General features: G+C 39.3%; 1 protein-coding gene across 4 annotated transcripts in view; it reads right to left on the reverse strand.

Moving 5' to 3' along the window:
* Positions 1-23757, reverse strand: part of LOC105671270 (uncharacterized) — a 123179-nt gene that overhangs the window by 74939 nt on the left and 24483 nt on the right. For 2 of the 4 annotated variants that reach the window (XM_012365258.2, XM_012365256.2), the window contains exons 3-4: positions 13039-13101; positions 10325-10363 (exon numbers count right to left, since the gene is read on the reverse strand). In XM_012365258.2, the coding sequence (XP_012220681.1) occupies positions 10325-10363; positions 13039-13082 (83 nt within the window). In that variant the 5' untranslated portion in view covers positions 13083-13101. The remainder of the gene's footprint in view (positions 1-10324; positions 10364-13038; positions 13102-23757) is intronic. The other 2 variants (XM_067357442.1, XM_012365257.2) reach the window with 1 other exon arrangement.

A 23757-nucleotide genomic window follows, 5' to 3' on the forward strand; every position in this document is an offset into this window, starting at 1 on the left:
TCGAAGCGCATGGGCCGTCGAGGCTGGCACGAAGATCCCGAGCTCGTTAATTAGGCGATCCGGAGGAGACTGAGTTATGGCGTTGTCACGGACACGGCGCGCTCAAGATGAATATCTGGAAATCTGCCGCGGATTTTGTATCTTTGTTTCATTAAAAGCTGCTGCTCAAAACTTTCGGCAAACTTTCAGCACAAAGAACACCAATTTCTAAATGATTCTAAAAATTTAGGCCTTATCTAATAGAAGTACAAGTTTAAAAATTTTATAAATATACTATTGTACAATTTTGCTTGCAAATTATTAAATTTCTAATTATTTAATTATATATATTCGCAAGATAAACTCACAGCGATATTAATTATTATCTCGGTAATTATTACGGCAAGTTTATCTTAGAAAATGACATTTAGATGAGGATGGCAATATTGTTGCAATTAAGATCGCACGGCAGTCTTCCGGAATCTAGTGACGCGTGTGTGACTTGACACTTCCCGAGGAGCTAATTCTGTTAAACAATTGTTCGTCGAAAACTGACACGGCACACCGTTGTTTCTCCGCGGCGAAATGTTGCGACGCGTCAAAAACAAGAAGGAACAAGCTAGTCTCAACTCCCGGCGGCTTACAATATCGCCGAGAGAACAGTGAAATCGCGAACAAGGAATCAAGCCGTTAACGAAGCTGAGATCCTATGATGGTTGTTTCAAGTTGCGCGATCAACCGCTTCTATGCTTAAACTGCTGATACCGAGCTAAATTTGTCGGAAAATTCTTCCGATTATTTTGCAACGATGGCAAACGTCGCACAAGAAATTTCGACACAACTTGTTCGTAACTCTTGGTTGTTCTATTCAAGATTTGTATATATAAGTTTCTATTTACATCTCACTGCAACTTTCTTCACAATAATCATTCAACTTGGAATAAGCATCTTCATTTTGAAACAACTTTTTCTGACATAAACTGGATATAAATACCATAGAAATTAATTAAGAGTTCAACATTCAGGCTAAGAATATTAAAAAGCAGGATAAGATTTTGCAATTAATCTTAACAAGATTTTATCTTCATTAAGTTTATTTAAATAAAAGTCTTTTCATAAAACATTCTATATAAATTGCCACGTTAAAAAGAATATTTAAAATAAAATGTTACGATTTTAAAGAGTAATCACAGATGAACATGATATTTATAGTCGCAGCTATTAATTTACTCGGAAACGTTTACCGCGTTAAATTCAAATTTCGCGAGGGCGGGGGGAGGGGGGTTCGTGCATACATGTGTGCAGGTTCCACAGCACGTGCCGCTGCAATTTCATTTTATAAATCGTGACGATGCGGTGCGCGATCCTAACGCAGATATCAGCGGCCGACAATTTACACAGACGCGAACGGTATAACGAGGCTACTGTGCGCACCGGTCGCGGATATTGCCATTGCGGCCGCGTAATCGAAGTGCAAGCGAGAACGTTATCGTCCGCGTAACGACCCCACGGTGTGTGTGTGTGTGTGTGTACCGTTGTTCTCCCCGGCACGAGAGATTTCCGCGGAAAACTAGCCCTTTTCGCGACCAGTTTGCGGCACGTAACGTTTACGAGCCTTTCAACCGTGCGCCGATTGGCGGCCGCTTCTTTTCGGATGCGGCGCACAATAGCTCTGGAAAATTGCAGTCAATCATGAACATACGCTATGACGGCAAATTACCAAAGTTTGCACGTGTCGCACGCTCGATATGGCTCGTAAATGTTCGATCCTAACCGGGTGCATCAGCCTTTTGCAGCTGTGCCTTAAGAGGGCAGCCCCGGCGCATTATTGAATTAGATAACGCGATTGTAAGAATTCCATAGGAGATAAACGTGAATCAAGTGTCTTGAAAATATCGACAAAAATCAGATTCATCGTTTTCACGCAACAATTTAATTAATGAGATTTAATTAAATTAGCGAAATCTGTGAAGGCAGGAAAATTAAAAAGCGAGATAAAGATATTAAAAAAAGAGAAATTTGTAAAAAAAAAAAGGAACGTATTGCAAATACTACTTATACATATAATATACATTTAACTCACAAACACACCGTTAGAAAACATTTTGTACGTACCTCGCGTATAATTAGAAATTAATTAAATCAGAGACGTGTCGCGAGAAAGAAACATTTCAAGATGTTTACTTATTCACTGCATTCGAAATTTCGGACTGGTTTATTTAGAGGAAAAAAATTTTTACGATATTTAAGGCAGCTCGACTTGAAGAATTTTCTCAAGATTTTTAAACTAGCTCCATTTAGACGAAAGTTTCATGCGTCGCCAGTGAAAAAAGACGACTTCTGGCAGACCTCGCTCTTCAACGTCGCGCAGAAGTGCAAAGAATTCGTGCGATCGCGTATACGTCGTCGTCGTCGTTGTCATCGCCGTTGCCAAGTACAGATCGCGCAATATTTTACGCAGCGCCGTAGCGCAGAGTGTCTTCGACAGATATCCGCGTACACCCTCCAGTTATACGTACATCGGACGAACGGTGCCCGTCTAAGAATCGCGAAAGTGTCGTAAAGTTTGATCGATCGTAAATTGGATTGTTCCGCGGGGAGCACGTAGCCGAGGAGACGACGATAAATGAAACTTCGATGCTCATGAAGAAGAAGACGAGGAAGACAGCGAAACATTTCGAGAGCGCATCGCTTTGGATACGAGATTCTCTATTTTTACGTTTTTTTACGCCGGAAACTTCGCTTATCGCTTTAATTTCGTCTGCCTTCCGGCGCTCGTGCGCTGACAAACAAAGCAATTATTGTGCATCATTTGGATAAATCGTTTTTCACGGAAACAATCTCGCGTAAAGCCGTGACAACGTTTTATTTTTAATAAAAACACTTTGCCGCTTTCGTTCGCTAATGACTCATTTTCGTGCTACAATTGAAGGAACACTTGCGAGAAGCTATTAGGTTTTAATAATGCGCAAATAATCTCCGCGAATTAATTGTTATTTTAAGATACATACACCGCTATCGCTCATTATTAAACATATGTATATAAAATGTACACGAAACACGTGTAAATTTACTGGAGCAATTTGCGCGATATAACGCAGTCATTATGAATATAATGCATTCGTTGTTAACGCGGGAATTATTGCGCGGTTAAATACCAGACAGTAGCTATCACTGTCATAACCCGAACGCGATTAAGTCGTTAAATAGACCGAGAACTGTATAAACTCGACGTGAAATTTGCTGATATCTACACGAGCGACATATGCGATGTACGATAACGAGAATCGATTGATCAGACTTCAATAGGAACATGGATACTCGAAACAGGTATTTCAGTGCAGAGAATATTTTATGCGAGGACATATAAAATTCACCCTTAATCGAAACCGAATAATTCATACAGCATCGCATGGTATAATAAACCACGTTGCATAATAATTGGAACAACGAGAAGGATCAAGTGCTCGTTACGTAATGAAAGAAATAAAATTTGCGCAGGACGAGCGTAAAGACGTAAGTTTGTCGCCGCGCAACGCCATCAAGTAATTTCTCCGTTCCCTCAAAGGCAAAGCCGCAAAACCACTCTGCGAAACGATTTCACTATAAAACAATCCTTTGTAGCGGAACAATGTTGCAAACAGCGACAAACCTCGCGCTCGCGGTTTGTCGCGCGAAAAGTTCTCCGCTCGTGAGAAATTGAAATCCACCCTTCGCACGGCAATTTTCGCTCCTTCGACTAAACGCAACGCGGCAATGCGACTCTAAACAACGTTAAATACTTGGCACAAAAAATATACAATTTGGAAAAGTTTCGCTCGCATTCAATGATGAGATTCAATCAACGGTATCGCGATTAATTCTTCCACGAGGTCTACGTGTCGCGACACGCTGTACGCTGCTCTGTCGTGCCAGAATTTTAGTTTCGCGCCACTCAACGGCGCCGTAACTAAACTAATAAGCGTCGAGAAGTCGCAGTTAGCGAAAAGCAGTTAGCCCGGATAGTTGCAACGAGGAGTACAGCGGACGTCACCGCTCGAGTTCCGATAACGAAGGTGCTCGAATGGAGAACAAACTAACGCCGATGCCTGGACCTCCAAAACGAAAATGACTTTAATTCTCGATTGCAATTGCAAAGCAGGATTAACAGGATTCAGTTTGAGATTACCACTTATCAGCAGACGGACTCCGATAAAACTTCCATCACCCGACCGATCGCGTTCCTTCGTTATCCTATTCTTAAATAAAGATGAGATGTATCAGATTTCGCGCGAAACACAGTGCGGAGATAACGATCCTTTTTCGTTTCAAACAAGTTGCATTGAGACTCTTGTTAAAAATATGTTTAAATTAACTATCTCTAATTAATCTGATAAACTTCCCGACACATATGCTGTAAATCGATTTTTCGTTGCCTTAGAAAAATATATGAATTTCTTCTAAATAGATTAAAAATACAAAATGACATGAATTAAATCTTTTACTGTTACATCTGCGCGCAAAAATACTTATTTTTTTCCGACCAGTTTACAAAGGATATAACAAGAATCTTAAGAAGACGTCTTCCTATCACATCCGGCGAGGCGAGGAGGACTTTAATCCAACGTTGAAATTGCAAATCAAGTTTAACAGGCCTCGAGACGGAGATGAATATTTAAAACGATGTAATAAAGCTACGAACAAGTGGATGAAGATCTTTGTAACCTGACGTTTAATTCGCAGAATGAAACAACTAACCTAACAAAATTTCTCCCTAAAATTGTTCTATTTGACGTTCAATTCAACAATCTTTCAAAAACGACGAAAAAATGTATTATAATGTTCATAATTTTTTACAGTCACATTTGTTTCATTTTATTTGAATAATTGCAGCGAGATAAAATTGTATGATAGACGAAAAGAGTTAACAATCTCAAAAATCTACTGTCGTGTAACAATCAAGCTATTTTAGGAATCAGCCGTTATTTTGAGAAATTGATAAAGTCGAGAAATTCGCTGCTGGATAATAATCTATGTTAAAAATTTACAAACGCAAAAATTCAAGTTGCAAGATTTGATCGCTGTTCGATCTCCAAGTGAGGCGGAAGAGTGTTTCGCCGAGACATTTGGAAGAAATGAAACTTTATTCAGTAACAGATCCAATAACAAGAGCTCGAGTGGATGAGTAAACTGCCGACGACCCTTCTATCCCCACCTCTCTAACGCTACCCTGAGCAAGGAGCTTCCTCTCTCGTCTCGCCAACAGGATCTTGAGAATTTTCGCAGACGCCATAGGCAACAGACACCACTGATTCCGAGATTACGAGTCTAATTAACGGATTAAGTGACTGGGCCGTTCTGTTTGCGAGAAATTAACTCGCACTTTAGACACCTCAGTTAATTTTCGAACTACGGTTGAATCCCGAAAACACAAGATGATAGAATGCAAGAAGCAAATTTCTATTCCTATCTCTAAAATATTATTTATAAAGGATATAGTTTTATAAACGACTTTAAAATCAATTGTATTGTAAAGTTGAACCTCCAGTTATTTCTTGAAAGACTTAACTTAACAAGATTTTTCGTATTTTTGTAAAATGTTCCCGAATCCTCAATCTTTAAATTTAATTTTAGTGCATCGATAACGTACATTCGATGTATCAATAAACTTGTAGAGTGAGATAGAATTTCAGAAAAGCATAAAAGACATACGTATTCTCCAGAGAACGAAAATATGTACTTCTCGAGGCTTTGCCAGATGTCTGCTTTTCTTACACTCAGCTGTTCCTTTCCCTCGAAATAAAATCCATATTCGGGCATATATGTATGTATAAGCAGATTACACTAATATTTTTTACAATTTCGCCGCTATAAGTCGACACGTAAGACGCGCCACGCTGAACTCTTTTTATTCCGTTTTCCGTAATTGTAAGCTATTCTAAATAAAAAGTAACATTACGTTGATTAAAATAACGACATAAGTAAAAATGACATTTCGAAATGCTTTTAAAAACATATGATATTTTTCTTCGTAAAAGATATTTAAAAATTCTATTAAAACGCAATAAAAATTGTTTTACTTGAAAAGTAGGATAACATGATTCATTTAACAGCTGATTTATTGATAATCGTTAGTCTCAACATTTTTCCTTCTCCGTGCGAAATGTTAATAAAACACTACGCCAAGCAGAAAAAGAAAATTCACGTGTCTTTCAACGTGGGAATATCTGCGTATCCTCGTTCACGTCATCGGTCAGCATTGATCTTTGAACGGTCCGTTACTTCGCATACTCACTCGGTGCACGGTAACGTGGAACTGATATGTTCCAGGCGATTGATCATCCGCCTGACTAGTTGGACTAGCGCGCTTGATTTCTCCGGCATGCACCTCGGAGCTTAAGGGAGAAGCCATCGATTACGGGTCGCTTGGTAAATAAGAATTTTCACATATCGCACGCCGATCGATGCCCGAAAATCAGTTTTGTAATTACTTCCTTCCTTCCTTACCGCACAGTTCGTTAAGCTTCATCTCGTCCGTGGATTCGATAAGATAGAATTTAGATGAAACTGTAGATACTACGTGGAAAGATTCTCAAACGCGAAATTCTTCGAAATCAACATCTATCGAGTTGAATAATATTAGAAACAGAATTTAATATCGCACATGAGATTATTATCGATATAAAAATGCAGCCTTTGAGTAAATTAATGTTTCTAACTGAATTATGTTATTCCGTTTTTCGAAATTCACGATAATTATCTTCGGCAACTTAACTAGACATAAATTTGCAAGCAGTAGTTTGCAAACTGCGAGAAGTCAATTATTGATTGATAGAATCAATAATTAACCTTACTGATGTGAATAACGCGAAAAGATTAATTTGCCAGCACTTGATTTTAACTCTTTTATCATCCACTCGCTATTCACCAGCGAAAGCGCCGAGATCCGGAAAGATCATTCCTAGTTAATGTTAGCCGAAACGAAAATCTTTCACGAGCGTAGAACAATGGGGACGATCTCGGCCGAGAATGGAGCAATTTCACACTGTCGCTTTGTCTCCGCCGCGAAAGATTCCTCTCACGTATCGGACGCGAGAGAGTTTGCGTCGTCGACTACGAGGCTAATTAATCTCTCGCGGTTTTCGTGATAAAGACCATCTCCGGAAATGATTTAAGATCGTCGTCGCCCGACGAAGCGAGCAAACGCGGATTTCAGCGCTATTCGAGTATAAAATTCCGAACATCTTGCGGCAAGAAAGTTAATTGAAAATTAACCTTTCCTATATCGCGTGAGTGAAAATTACGAAAAATATGTTATTCGAATATTATTCTGATTTAAGATGAAAGAGTAATTTCACGTTAAATTTGCTAATATCATTCCCGGAACTTGAAATTTCGCGTATGCGAGCTTGAAATTATCCAAGAGTCGTCGACGAGTGTCTGGAATCCGCACGACGCGACGGCAAATCGATTGATGTCGCGCATTCGCCCCTGAGTACATTTCGCAATTTCCGGCCGTTAATAATTTCTAATTAGCGTCATGGGTTCCGTTCCGTTTGATGCGGCCGATCACGCTATGGCTGCATCTCTTCCGCGTACGATTGCGTTCAATTTCGATATTCGCGGCGATCGATCGATTTTCGACATATGAGAGGATTATCGAGGAACTAATCGGGAGCTTGAAAATAGCTATTATCTACGATTAGGCTGTCTACTTTATGGATAGAGTCTATAACATTCTCAATTATTATTTAAAAGCTTTGTGCTTATTTAATACCTCACGTCGCACATGCATTAGCTCAATATTAATTTTTTTGGTACTTATTATTTTTGTATTCATCGTAATAGAAAGCAGTTTTTGTGCTCCTCGCCTAAAACTGTCACTCATGAAAGCGGAAAAAAACAAATTTATGGGATATCTCGACGTGATAAACGATAACGTTGACGACATTCGAACAGCTTCCGATATTCGATCGACCTAATCGACCAGAGAAAAACATTTCAGCAACTACTCCGACGATCAAGAGGGTGATTTTATTACGGTGTCGCAGTTAATTGTGAGTGACACGCGGCATGCGTGGGGAAAACAGGGTGCAAATGTTAACACGTGTGTCTTCGCGAGCGACCCTTCCGTTTACAGGGGACACCCCTTATCTCACACTATCAATCATGATGTTCGCGCCGCTTCTCGACAGTCATCCTGCGTTATTATCATCGCTAATGACCGGCCGTTGTATATCGGCGCGAAGAAACAAAATTCTGCCACTCACATGCTTAGAGCGGTGGAAAGATAGCGCAGTACAATAGATCAGTTTAACGAGAAAATTAACACCGCCGGCGATTTTACTATGTACTATGTAGGAAAACACCGGTGCACAGTATCAACGATCCATTGCTGACAATCTCGGAATGATGTATGCCGCGAGTGCGTAAAGCGTGAAATTGCAGGTAGGATACGCGCAATGCTCCGCCGATCATTACGATCAGCTGTTAACGATCCGTCATTGAGATATCGCTCGGCCGACATTACGTCACGTTACATTGTGCAATATCGCAGCGCGTCCCTCGACGCGAGCTCATTATCGATATCGATGCGTCGATGAGCCGAGTGATGAACTGCAAGCTTCGTAACATAATACGTAACGTAATAGCAAAATACTTTCTATACTTTCGCCGATGCGATTTAATTAACGCGCACCACATTAAAGATTTATTAATTTTGAAAAGCAAAGGTCTCAAAGATATTTATTGGTGGAAAAGCTTACTTAAAATTGCAAATAATGTGTCTCGTCGCAAGGCTATAATTATCGTGTCGAGAAGATTTCAGGTGCGTGCAGACGTAAAACAATAATCACTCGTTACGAATAATAGTAATTGTTTGTTCCTCTTTCAGATCACAACCTCCTCATTAGGTTTATAATTCTGTGTTTTATATATAGCCATAACGTAAATGTGAGACGCGTGGAAAAATGCGAAAAAGCATTTCGCATTATTTTCTTCCTTAACAATCGCTAAGAATCGTTTCTTCGTATTCGAGATCGTGCGAGTCTTTCCAGTTGTGCATCGTTGTGACAATACAGATCGAAAGTGCAGTTACGATTGTAAGACCCAAGTTGGTCATGCAGAGAGATTAACCTTAGCGATTTCTCGTTTTGTATACAAGTGAGACCAATCCCGAAGATTGTCGTACTATTTATTGTCCTTTTGGCAATTATTCAATTTAATATCACTGCAATTAGGATAATTTAATAAAAATTATGATATTGATTTCGTTGCAATATTTCACATGATTAAAATGTTACTTTTAGTAAATTGAACTTACAATTCCCCTGTTTTCGACGAAAAACAGAAATTACGATAGAAAAATCTTGAAAGGGGACCAAAATAAAAAAACGCTAGAGGTTTTCATGTGGTTGACGTAAAGCACGTTCCTCGTAATACGTCGTAATCTCCCGCGCGCCAGAGTCAATCTTTTAAAGAGCGCATCTTCGGCGCCAGCGTCCAGCTCGCGTGGGAGGTATTATATCGTGAGAGAGCTTTTTATCAGCGAACGGCATCGCGGACCGGACAGCGGGAAACTGGCCGGACGTGAAAAGACTCGCAGTCGGTATTGCGAGCTGGCGGTATACTGGCGGGAGCCATAGAGAAAGAGCTGCGGTCCCTGGGAATGTTATTCAACCAGAATCGATTGTTAAAGCCGCCGAAAGCTCCCTAAGTAGTTAATTGGTCGACACGCGAAATACGTCTGCGCTAGCCCGCCGGAGCAATAACTGCTAATTAATCTGCATCGCGGCGCATTAATCAGCGGCAGACGCCGCGGATTTGGAAGAAAGTCCCTCTATCTCTGAATGTTCTTTTCTTTAAATCGGTCGTTTACGAGCGGTCGTTCACTAACGAGATATCGAACCAATCTATTCTCTGTAATCCGATACAAAAAGAACTGGCGAGAAAAAAGAACAGATGCAAACGTGGAGATCGTCGCGTCGCGGTTGAGACGCGAAATTGAACGTCAATATGTTAGTTTATTTGAGATGCGTTTTTATAAAGAGTATAAATATAAAGAAATATTAATTAACAAAAATCAATTTTATCTACAATGGCTTATAATTGGAAAATTGTATTGTTACCTTGACATTTCAATTAAGAAAGATTTAATTCACATAATCCTTTTTGTTGTTTTATCGTAGATTTTGTTTGCAAATCGAAAGCAATTCATATACATAGTTCACAACATTATTCGGGTTTAAAAAAAAATTGTTAAAAAAATGTTTCAACACAAAAATAGTTTTTTGTACGGGAAACCTCAGAAATTTGCTATTAACGAGTAATTAATGACATTAAAATAAAGCAAATTAAATTGACTTACCGGTGCGATGCGCAGCAACGGAGTTGTTCGCAAGTTGATCTGTAACATGCAAAATATATCCAAATTGTAGCAGCAAATTATTTGAAATAATTATTTAAGAAATAATTATTACGTGCATTAAAGTTCCGCTCTGTTATTCAAATATCCAATAAAAGAATTATATATTTATATTGAATAAGTAACCATAAATATTAAAAATTGTAAATTGTTTACCGAAAGATTTTATTTCAAAGTTTCTTTGTGCGTTGCATTGCATGATTGATATTTTACGTGCAATATTTTACAAATTACATAGCAAATAAACGATTGCTTACCCTAAAGTTGCTCCGCCGGCACCCGATATCCTTCCTAAGCCTCATCCTCCTCTCAGACTTCCTTGCAGTTCTTCAAAGCACTCATACGCGTTCGCGATTCGAATGCAAAAATCGCACGATGTTTTAAACGGGGACTCCCGACGCGTATTTTATCATTCGAACAAAGTAAAACTCGAATATCATCGCACGGATTTCGACACTCTCCGCAATAAATAACTCTTTCGTTACGGACACGGCAGAGTGTCGAATATGTGCAATCCGTGCAATGATATTCCATACAAGCTTTACTTTTGTCCCGATATAACAAAATGCGCGTCGGGAGGGCCGTTCAAAATATTGTGCGATTTTTGTATTCGCGTCACGAACGTGTGTGAGTATCTTGAAGAACTGCAAAAAGAACTGAGAAGGAGGCAAAGAGAGAAGGAAGAGGCTCAAAAAGAGCATCAGGCGCCGGCAGAGAGCAACTTTAAGGTAAATAATCATTCATTTATTTGTTAAATACTGCACGTAAAATATTATGTAATGTAAGGACATATAGAAACTTTGAAATATTCAGTAAAACATTTGCAATTTTTAATATTTATAATTATTAAAAATAAATATATAATTCTTTTATTAGATATTTGTATAAAAAATGAATAAAAATTTAATGCGTGTAATAATTATTTCTTAAATAATTATTTTAAACACTGCTATAATTTGAATGTACTTTGTATGTTACAGATCAATTTATCACAACAACTCCTCCGCGTTGCTGTACATCGTGCTGATAATTCAATACAATTTATTTTACTTTAGTATCATTAATCACCCGTTAATAGCAGATTTCTGAGGTTTCTCTATATAAAAATCAATCTGATTGGTTAACTTAAAACATTTTACATTTAAAAATTACTTCAACTTTGTCATTTTACTATAAATTTTCATCTGCAAATGACCGCAGAAATCTGTTATTAACGACACAATTAATTTGAGATATCTTATATAAATATAACGTCGAGTATCGAGCGCGAGGATCGTACTTGGTATCGAAAGAAATTTTACACTCGACACTACTTTGCGATCTCAGTGGAATAGCGCTTGCACAGCGAAATTTCTCACAGCGCTCGCTTCTCAATTATTCATCATCGGAATCACGATGGAGCATCCAATCGAGGAGCGTCTCAGATCAAAGATACCGAAGCTCCGTGGTTCCGGTCTGCCCTATCGAACCTGAACAGCGTTTGGAGCGCTGGACAGTACGGTATACATCTACGGCACGAACCGAAGCAATCATCTGATCCTTCGTGGAACCGGCGAAGAACCGCGACTGCACGCGTTATAAACTGAAGTACTCGAGCGCGGAATATCCAACGACCCCATCGCCATTTCGCGTAATGAGCAAAGTGAAATTGTTCTTCTCGTGTTTTTCGCTGTAACGAGATGTCGAGGGAAAATAACCGCGAATACGTTTATTGCCGACGGACGTCGGTAGTTTAACTCGACGTTGATTAGATTATACGACATAACACTGTATCTATGCACCATTCAGATTAGATAACCCTCAATCTGTGTCGCGCTTAGCCGGAACATCTTAACTCGTTACGTAACTGATGGCGTAAGGCACTGGAACTCTCACATCCGAGGCAATTAAACGCGAAACTCGAAGAGGACGTTATATTTCACGCGATAGAATTAAGAATACTATTTCAACAGACTTCCGGAATTGACATCCCTGTTGAATTATCGAGTTTTTCAGTTTGCAATAAATCATTGACTTAAGAGTCTGCTGAAAAGTTATGTTCCATTATACGTCGGGTCCATCTACGGCGATGGCTTTCACCATGAAAAAAAAAAGTGGACGAGAAATGGAAGCCGCGGACATCGGTTTAAAGGAGCAAAGCAAGCTCCCAACCTAACCTTCGGGAAACTTGAAACCGGAGCACTCCCCTCGGCTTTATGCAAATCTATCGACGGCTCCGCGAGAAGTTCCACCATCGCTTTCCTATTTCTGCCAAACTTCGAACGAGAAGTGATGCCCGGCAAAGTTCCGGATCGCATCGCAATGCGCAGCACTGCGTGAAAATCATCGTACGTCGCTTACAAAGTGTTATTTGTTTGTCGGCAGCTTAGAAGTACGACGCACTTGCACCGATGATCCACGATATGACAATTGAAAATCTTATAAATAAAAATGCCAATTGCTGAGCGATAAACAATGTAAAAGTACTTCTGAAATAGTGATCACTGTCGCACCTGATCTGTGTTTGCTTCTCCATTTTTAACTTTCTCTTTCATTCCTCTTTCATTTCGAATCTCCAGTTTGAGAACCATCGCCGTGCAAATCATTACGGCTAGCTATGCGTAGCATAGCGCGCCCGAATGTTTATTCCCATCACCGTAAACCAAAAGTCTACTTACTCTGGAGCAGGATTTCTCCAGCGTTGCGTTCCAGCCCGCGCCATCAGGCATCAACCGCCCGACCTGAAAGCAGAAATTACTTTAGTTAGTACATTTGATTTTATAAAATATTGTTTCTCTCTCTCTCGGAACTTCTAATGTAATAACGCGATATATATTGTGCGTCCCAAGCTGATAGTTCACCGAATAAGTTCAAAGCGTCATTCACATATATTGGCGCAAATTTGTTTCAACAAGTTTGTCGCAGCGCTTCGTTCAACCGTATAAACGCGATATCTATAATATAAATATTCGGCACTAATTAAAATTTTTAAATATGTAAACGCTGTTTAAGAGTATAGATTTATCAATAGTATGCTTTCATTAAAGATATGCTGCAATTTCGAATAATCATGCACGAACGTACCGGTGCGAGTAATAAATGTAATAGTATCTCCATAATTTGTGCCCGGCGGTAGCGGTCATAATTGTAATTTACAGTTACGGGAATACGAATCCTATTATATATCGCGTTATGCAATTCTCTGCATCTTCATTTCTTCCCGATTTTATGTTCCTCGATTACGTTTCTCAATTATTTCTACAATTTCACCAACATTACTATTTTATTAAAAGTTTATCGACGATACCATTAAAGATGCATTCTGTAATTTATTAACATCCAATAAGCCAGTGTGTAACGATATCCTATAAGAGCTAATCCTGATTCACGATAATCATGTTGTATCGCGCCCTACATGGTATCATAATTGAGGATTAATTTCCGATGTTGACCAGAAGTTCAGTATCTCGTATGGCAAGATTCCGCAACAACTACGCAGCCCGATGATAAATATTTGCCGTAAGTTGCACGATAGGAAAACGGATAAAAGCGTAATACCACAGCCGTAGGAAGGAAGTACTGCGGCGGAGCATATACGTCGGCGGCGGCAACGGCAGTATGTTTACGGTGTGTACATACGAACTTAACGAACCGTCGGAAATCCTCGCTACACCGTCGGAGAAAAGCCGAAAGTTGCCCATCATTCGGGCAACTTACCCCTCGAGGACTCATCGTTACCACCGCGGCCGTCGCCATTGCCGCTGCCGGTCGTAACTTTGCAGCATCGTCGGCGGTTTTGCTCGCGGACGTGTACAGAACGTGCGCTTTATTGCCATCATAAATGTCATTTAATCTACATCAATGTGCCCCGGCAATTTCACGCGATACGTTCTGATATACGATGTGCGAACTTCGATAACAACTTGAAAAAAAAAAAAGAAAAGTTAAACGGAGAAGCAAAATAGAACAAGAACACGATCTCTCTTCATATTTCTCAGCGATTTTTAATTTTATCGTAATTTTCTCATGTTTATATGTATATTTAGAAAAAGACGAATAAAAATGAAGATTTAATCAATCAAAATGTAAAAAGAAGTTACGCTTAAGATAACTTATGTCAGAAGATAAACTGAAGCGTAAAGTGTAAAAATATAAGAGCAATAAAGAAATATTATTTCTAGGATCAAAATATCAATCCGAATACTTCCGGATTCTTGCTGACATATTTATGGAATCCCTGGCACGTTTTAATCATTGTCAACAAGCGATATCCGATACAAGTGTGCAGCAAATCTCCGCTTTCACATTCCGAGAAAGAGACGTGTTTAACGATCGGCTATCGCGGTATTCTCGTGTTACAAGCACAACAGATTGACCGCATCGTGACAGTTCTTGATAAAATATCGCGCAGAAAAAGTTAAATGGCTTTCTATTTTCGTGATTGTCAAACTACGTCTTTCGACAGTATCAAGACAGATTCTTCTGAACGCTTCAACCGAGAATGACTCCTTGCATACAGGGGATTATATTATGTAAGCGAAGTTGTAGCGTGACTTCAGCCAGCTCATGCATATCTCAACGAGAAGTGGGTGCCTCTTCAGCCTACGTTTTTCCCCGCTTGAATCCCTTCGACCGTGCCTCCTGAATCCTTTAGAACCCACCCTCGTCTGCTCCTTTTAACAGGCGACTCTAAACACGTCGCGCAAATAGTTTTTAGACTTGTGACAAAAAGTGTATACGTGTACGATGTAAAAAACGTGACAAAATTGATGTGCAATTTTACTTTCAACTATTTTATGTTACGCGTACACTTAATAAATTATTTTATTTCATAAATTTTTAAAACTTTAGGGGCATCTTATGATCGTTTTACATCACAAAATTATATGACTTATATAATTATGTGACTTTAAAAAATTTAACGAGTTTACCAAATTTTTGTCAACCAATAATGACTTACGTAAATAACATAGGAAATATATAGATGCTGATAATAAGTTGATACTGCAATTTTACGATACTGACCTTTGCATGTTAGTTGAAGATTAATTGCGCGCGCGAATACGCGACTGTCGATGAATTTTAATCTGAGTGATTGAAGCGACCGAAGGGATTCTATGAAGTATCTCACACGCTCAAGAGAATCTGGGTCAGATTTTTACAATTTAAATGGTTTCTCTCGCATTCAAAGCACTGGGATTATCAAGTTGCTTGATCCTTTGAACTCTCACCAATATCTGAAATTTCTCGCTACGCTACATTTCCTGCATAATACAACCATCGCATGTAACGCATCTGTACACGGTGCACCCATTATAATTTGTGCGCGCAAAGAGATATCTTTATATCACAGCATGTCCAATGATTATGTACTATCATGTTTTTCGAAACTATATTCGTATAATGTTTTTAAGTTTAGATCGTTTCGGGAATCAGATGACAAAGTTGCAACATAAAATAACGATGACTCTTTCTCTCTCTCTCTCTTTTTTATAAACGCTCATTGAATAAAATGAAACTTTCCTGCATGCTTCTCCCTTTTATCGGAATCCGTCGATATATCGCAACTTTTAAATCGGTAAAGTGCCTGCGAATATCAAGCGACTTCGACAAAACATCGCATACAGAAGCGAGAGTGCACTTTCGGCGCATTTATACACACAGATCTACGGATGCAGCCACCGACACAATGCGACAGCGGAATTGGCTAGTTATGAGCGTTTTTTGCGAACGCAAGCACAGCAAATCCGGCTACGGACCCGCAGCTTCAGCAGTATTGCGGGTCTTGCTCTTCGAAATGCGTATAGGGGCGCGTCCTCTCGCCCTCCCCTTCGCCCGCCGTTTCTCCGCTCTCAACGACGCCATCATCCCGCTTCCGAACCAGCCGTGCACCCGACCTCCCCTTCGCCCTTCTTACTTTTTTTTTAGCTTCACCGCCGCTCTTTTCCATTCAAGAGACGTGATTGCAGCCTGCATATTTTATGAGACCAGCCTTCAACCCATCTATCCAGCCAGCCAGCCATCCATCCATGATGGATCCGTCTGTCCGTCGCCGGCTATAATCCAACCTCGCACTTTTCGCGACAGTGTCAAGACTTATTCTTGAGCCACCATCATGCCGCACTACCCGCGCCTAGCTCTTAACATCCACCCTCCTTCATTTCCCCACGATGATATCGCACGTTTGTGCAGCTGCGCCGGGGAACGAGCGCAGGTATCGCCGCGAATCCGTCGCTAAAATCTCATCCCTGTCCAAAAAATGTAGACTATGTCCGCGTATAATATACCTTCGCACCTTTCTTGCAAAACTTTTGTAAAAAAATACACACGTAAAACAATTCTTTTCACGTCAACTCATCTAAAAAAAAAAAAAAAAAAAATATACCGTTGAATTTAAAACGTATATTCTTGAAGATAAAATAGTTCGAGGATACATTGTATCATTTATAACATTTCTAGACATGATGGACATTGCGCACTTCCGTCACAACGATATCAAGATCTCGCTTTCGCACGTTTTCGACGATGTAGTGCCTTTTTCTTGGTCGTTAGTCACGTTTATAGCAGGGAAGAACTGACCGAATCGGGGAAAGAGTTGAGAACGGCAAAGAGAAAGTGGTAAACTCGAGACACGTACGCAAGTTCTGATGAAGCTGCAAGAGTGCTCTTGCCACGCCCGTGCATGAAAAATTCCTCTATTCTTGCGTGCGTTGCGTATTTTGCGAAAATTCCCCGCTTCTCATATTTTACAATACAAAAAATTGAAATGATCAGCGTATTTATGAATATTCACTCCAATACCAAACTTGGGAAATACGATTAATTACTAAGCATGAATGACATTTGCAATTTCATTTAATAAAATGATAAATTGAAATTATAATAAAATGAAATTCATTTAATAAAATTTAATAAAAAATTTTATTTAATAAAATTGATTGATTAACTCAAGCTTCGACATTTCCGAAAATTAAAAAAATGTACAAGTCATTTGTTTTGTGAAGTCAAATTTTCAAAATATCAATCGTGTTTTATATAAATTAGATATGGCAAAAAAAAAATAATTAGATATTTGTGGAATTTTGACACTTTGTTGTTTAATCAGAACCGCGACTAAGCCTTGCAAACATCATTCGCGGAATTTCGATTCGCTACGTCGCACCCTAAGGACCGATTCACGGTTGCGCGACGCATTCGAATTATTTCGCCAAGGGAAATCACAAGAGGAAGGTCGAAATGGGCGCATTTGTAGAATCTGACCGATGCAGATTAGACCTCTCGTTCGACCGGCTTTTCTCTTTCAGTGCAATTACGGACAAATGACCAGCGCGAGCACCGTTGCGTATTAATTTACACCGCAGAAATAAGAATTGAAATTCAATAGAACGTGCTCATTGGAATTGGCGCGCGCCATCGATCTCGGTGTTCATTTCTCATTTTATTTACATTGTGACTGCCGGCGTAATGCGAGAAATATGACTGTTTTCCGCCAGACTTATGTTGTGCGAGATCGTAATGCAATTCGAATGAGAGTCGTGTTATAACACTTTAATCATACAGTGATTAAGCACATAATCTTTCCATAACGCTTCGGAATTCTATAATACAAATTTCTATAATACAAATTTAAATTGCACGCGTGTGTCTCCTCTTTAAAAATATTAATGTTTATTAATTACATTGGCTTCCTTCTTGATTTTTTCCAATTCTAGTTTCGAAAATGATTAACTTGTAAGCTTACAATAAAATGCAATATTCTGAATATTCAAAATATTTATTTCTCATATTTAAAGCACATAAAATAAAAGATGGAATTACTTCAAGTTTACATTAATTACTTTTGTGACGCTTCAACCACAGAAATTTTTTGCGTAAACCACGCGCTCTCTCGAAAATTTGTTCGCCCAGCGACGCGCTCACCCTTTTCCGGAATTTTTCCGCGTCTCCTTCCTTTCTACGATATTCGCCGTAATTTCCGGCTAACCGAATTCGCGTATTTATTTATGCTGTCTGCAGCTTAACGGTCCGTAAGTACTGGCGTCTAACTTCTGCGAATGAAGGAGAAACTCGCCTTGCAATGTGGAAGAGAAATGCAGCAAAGAAAAGCGTAGAATGATGATTGTAGAAAATGTGAAAAAAAAATATATAGAAAGATAGGATCAGTTGAAAAGTGTAAAACAAAAGTAAACTTACTTTTCAACAATAATCTCTAAAATTAGAAATTAATACAGGCTTTAGACAAATGAGCGATATTTTAAACACACAGATCATCATGCGGTTTATCACGAATTCAAAAAGCAAGATGCATTGCAAATGTAAAAAGATATATACGAAACGTTATGTCGAAGAGTACAAGATGACAAAAGCGCGCCTGACGATCAGAAGAAATAGAGAAAAATAATAAGAAACAGAGATGAAAATCATCACGCGGGTGGATCAAGAGAGTTTTTCAAAGAATGAAGCGTAAAGGATTAGAGAGGCGACGCGAAGCTGAGGAAACGTCGGAACAACGATAACGAAGCGGAGACGAAATACGAGAGAGCAAGAGCGATTCACAATGTGGATCGAACAGGAAGCACTCGGTGAAACAGGGGAGTCTGCGCGACGAGAGAACGACGGCGGGCACGAAGCGAAGTGCGGCGGATAAGGAGAAGAGGGAGGGTTGGGAGGGGGGGGGGGGAAGCCGCGAAGACGCGGTGAAGAGGACGGCGGGATAAAGTGGTGGAATACACCGCAGACTGGAGGGTTGGCACACGCGGAATATGGTAGCCGGATAGCGGAGAACCGATAGCGAAAAGGGAGGTAGCGCGCGCATGCCCTCCGTACACAGACGCGAAATTAACGGAGTGCTCCGTCTCTCCCGTGGGAGTAATGAGCGGGCGCATGAATGAGCGGAAAGTACGGCACCGAGACACACTGGTACACTGCAGCACGTTAATGGCACCCGCCGCTGTGCGTTGGGCTTCCAGTCTAACTCAATATACGAAGGCTGGCGTTTCCCGGCTGCGACGATATCGCGTACGCCGCGAAAATTGGCCCCTCTAAACTCCGAAAAATTTTCGAAATTGCTTCATCAAAATTTTCGAACGCCGAGAGTTGAAAACGGCTCCAAATTGACGAATCCATCCACTCCCTAAATAAGATATCAGAAATTGCGAGTTTCGCAAATATAAATGCGTTATTTAGATTTGACATCGAGATCGATCGGTTACTTAGCTTATACAATATCCGTTTCTGCGCGATATCTATACCTGAATTTAATTTTCCGTAAAGTAAAATATTTATTCGAGAAAACTTCAAATCGGAATAGTACTCGAGTATGTTTAGTTTCATACGATGCACGAGAATCTAGCGAGCAATGTCCGTTATATAACGTGTTCCGTGTGGATGCGTCAGTGTATGCGTGTAGCAAGATGCGGCAAGATGCCCGTACACGGCGCGACAACGTGTCGCGTGAGCATATATAACGCTCGGTCGAATGCATATATTATACGATCCTATAATTGTGCCCGATGCATTTAACCTTTTGTGCTCGGGATATTACATACACTTGCTTGCTCGTTCAGCTCGCACGAAGTTATTTTTATCAGCTCGACTAATTAAATTTGCCATACAAATAATTAATTGAAGAAGAAATATTAAATTAAACCAGCCAGTTCACATTACATAAGATACATTATATATAAATTACATTGTATTAAATATTACATTAAACGGCCAGTTGCGTCAAAACATTTTTATCGAGATGTGATTATAATTGTAAAAATATAATTTAATGTTTTCAATAAAAATTAGTAAATCATTATTTGCACATAACTTTCCAATATTAATCTTTACATATCCTAGCAATAATAGGATAAATTAAATAAATTAGATTTATTTCATTGAATTAAGAGAAAGTTTTATCAACTTTATTTCCCACGATAGTTTCATTTTCCCAGTTACGCAACTTTTAAACGCACAATTACATAGAATTTTATTTGAATTCCCGAAAAGATTGATCACAAATTCGTCACAGAGTTTCTATGCAACTAAAACCTATCCATTAAAATGCGTTCCGCGCGCGCGCGTCTACATGCCCGTGTTTTTAATTACGCAAAGTGCGATTATCTGTAAAATTCATCAAAGAGCCGGTCGCTGGTCGGGGATCCGGAAATGCGTTGTGCGTAATTTACGGCGCACAAAGTCGCGAGTGCGCAAACACGCAAGAGATACGCTCGTTAACGCGCTCGCAAGTACACGCGATCAGCTAAATGCGCGCGGTGAAAAGCGAATGAAACGCAATGTAATCGTCGCGATGCGAGGCCGAAAAACGCGAAAAAGGCAATGAGAAACGCGATGTTTCCATTATGCTCGGACGCGTCGGCGAAAATGCAAATGATCGCGCTCGGACATGCGAATGCAAATACAAACAGATAGCTGCGAAACGCGAGGGGGAGCAAGATCGAGGACGATTGCCGGCTGCCACCGCCTCTATGCGGCCAGGACAACGCTCGGCGATGGCCGGGGTGAATGTGACCCAGTGACCGCTGTCTCACGGGATGTGGGAGAACGTGAGAAAAAAGCGATAACGTCGTTTCTCTCTTTACAGAGGGATTGCACGCGCATTTCGCTTTAATCTATTTTAAGATTAAAAAATAAAAAATTTTAAATGGAAAAACCGCGCCGTTATTCCGCGACCAGCGATTCGCTATGTTTGCCTCCGATTTCATTTCTAAAGAAAATACCGGAACGAACTGCAACGAAATGTTGCATACTTACAAGATCACATAAAACGAATATCTTCTTATGACGCTTTTAATAATTTGTCTTTGGAAATTCAATTCCATTTCAAAAGATGCAAGCCATATTTCGTATATTTAATAGAAATTGTTATACGATTTGTAAAAATCCGTATTGAAATATAAAGTGTTCATGACGAGTGTGTAATCAAATAATCAACTAATTAATTACGCTGAATCTCCTGTTAAAAGTGATCAATGAAGCTTAAGAAAGATAATCAGTTATGGACGCAGATATATTTTATGCACTGCGCGAAAATCGTTGCCTCTCGTTAATTTTATTGTAATTTATTCGAATGAAATTCATGTGCATATTGATTGATAAAATGGAAACAGGTACTAATTACTCGCAACGGGAACACATTCATTTGCTCTTATAAATTCGCTTTTAATTTATGTGCAGCTAAGTAAATTGACAATAACGCAAAATGCCAACAATTAATACTGAAGGCAGGTAAGCAATTTATTGCGTAATTTTTACAAGATTGAGCATTATTTATTTGCGCGAAAGGGATTTTATTTAAAAATTTTCATCGTTACATTATAAATTATGATGTGATGATAAAAATTCTCAAATAAAGAAAAATTAAAACTCAGCAAATTGATTACTTTTGGTGAGAACGGCAACACCGAATACCGCAAATTTCGAATTTACTTGCGGATCTGTCAGCCGTAAATAAACCAGAAGCGGTTTCGAGAATTTAATAACCTCTGCGAGACGGAAAGTCCTCCCTTCCCTGCCCTCTTCGCCAATTTCGGATGCAATATTGAACGTTCCCCGCAAGTCGCCTCGTAATTGTGTACGCACGGGGTGCAGTATCTATTATAAATGTATGTACATATCCACACGAACGAGATTAATTGAAGAAATTAATTTAGCTTTTGGAAATTCCTTTAAACGCGCTAGCTCAATTAACGAGAGAAATATTATTTCCACTGCGTTTCCAAAAAGTACAAATAACAATGATGCAAAATAAAACAGAATTTTATTATGGAAAAATTATAATCGTGCAAACAATTAAATAACGTCTAAGAAAATCTTAAAATCTCTTAAAATCTTAAATTCAAATGAATTATTCATTATTGCAATAATCTTTTTCTCGACCGCTGACATCCAGCTTAAGGAAACGTTTATGTATATATCATCGAGAAATTTAACATTTCGAAGAGCACTTAATTTTATTTTGAAAAAGAAAAGCTCGTCGCGCTGAAACGACACTTCGGTACTCCTCACTAAGTAACATCATCAATCCATCAATGTAATCCCTCGTGTTCGTATCTGATCAAACACGTCTACGCTGTGAAGGTACAAAAAGACTCGCGACGACTTCCAGAAAAAAGTTGGAGGACAAACAAAAGTCGGCAAAAAAAAACCGGTTTCACCAACCAATTTAGTACGATTACCTGCTGTTATCGGCAGGATGAGCACTGACACTCGGCAACCATATCAACGGCTCCCCAAATGTCATTTCAACGGATAAGCAAAGAGTAGATTTTATCTTATATTTTATGTTATATACGCATGGCCTTCGTACATGTCTGTATGTCGGATACATGTTTCGTAGCTTCTCAGCTCTTCGGATAATAAAACGAATGAGCATCCGGCGAGAAAGAAAAGGCCAAAGCGAAAGAAGCAACGGGCTAAGTTGATAAGAAATACGATAAGTCTACTTTAGTAGAACGAGAAACACATAAAACCGCTACTAGTGTGAACTGCGCGATCGTTAACACCTTGAATTGCGTCTTAAATGTTTAAGCCAAGCAGTTTGTATTTATTACAATAATATTTCTTTTTCAGATCAATTATTCCATATCGCATAAATTCAAAAAATTAGTTATTCTACGCAATTTTTCTCTTTCATTTTTTTTGCAATAGAAAATTTATGACAATTATTGACTACAATATTAATATTAAAAATTCTATAAAATATTCTATTAAACATATCTTTTTCATTTGCAACAATCGTAAACACTATATCAACAATATTATCGTTCATTAATATTATATGCAATTTTCAGTTCAGTAATCAAACTGGCTGCTTCTTTTTTAAAGACATAACTAGTTGTCTTTGATGTAACGTATACACGAGAAGCAGCGGGCTAATATCCCAGAATAAAAATTTCCCTTTGATCCGAGACCGACATAACTCGATGATCCTTATTATATCAGTGACTTCAACCATAAGTCGGGACCCGGTTTGATAACTCCGAGTTTCATCGAGCGCGCATACAAAAAGTCCGTCGATCGAACAAAGGGTTGAGGTCCTTTCTCATCGACGAGTTCGTTGAACCGCACGAGCTATTCGCGAGTCGTCGTGTCGCGTCGCGTCGGAGAGTCGTCGGGGCGCATAAGGAAGCAAGGAAAGCGAATGGTCGAGAAAATTGAAAGTCTCTGAGCGCAGGATGGGACGGAAATATTCGGCGGACAAATCTGGGGGATCGCCATTATTAACGAACGAAATGTTCCAACCAGTTGTTAGAATATTGAGGCAGTTTCACGAGATGAGGCGACGCAGAAGCGACCGACTATCGCCGTCTGATTGCACCGCCGCGTAAAAAAAAAAAAAAAAAAAAAATAAAGAGAAAAAAAATAACCGTCCAAGTCGTAAATTACCG

The sequence above is a fragment of the Linepithema humile genome, chromosome 6 (assembly GCF_040581485.1).
Source record: "Linepithema humile isolate Giens D197 chromosome 6, Lhum_UNIL_v1.0, whole genome shotgun sequence".
Lineage (NCBI taxonomy): Eukaryota > Metazoa > Arthropoda > Insecta > Hymenoptera > Formicidae > Linepithema > Linepithema humile.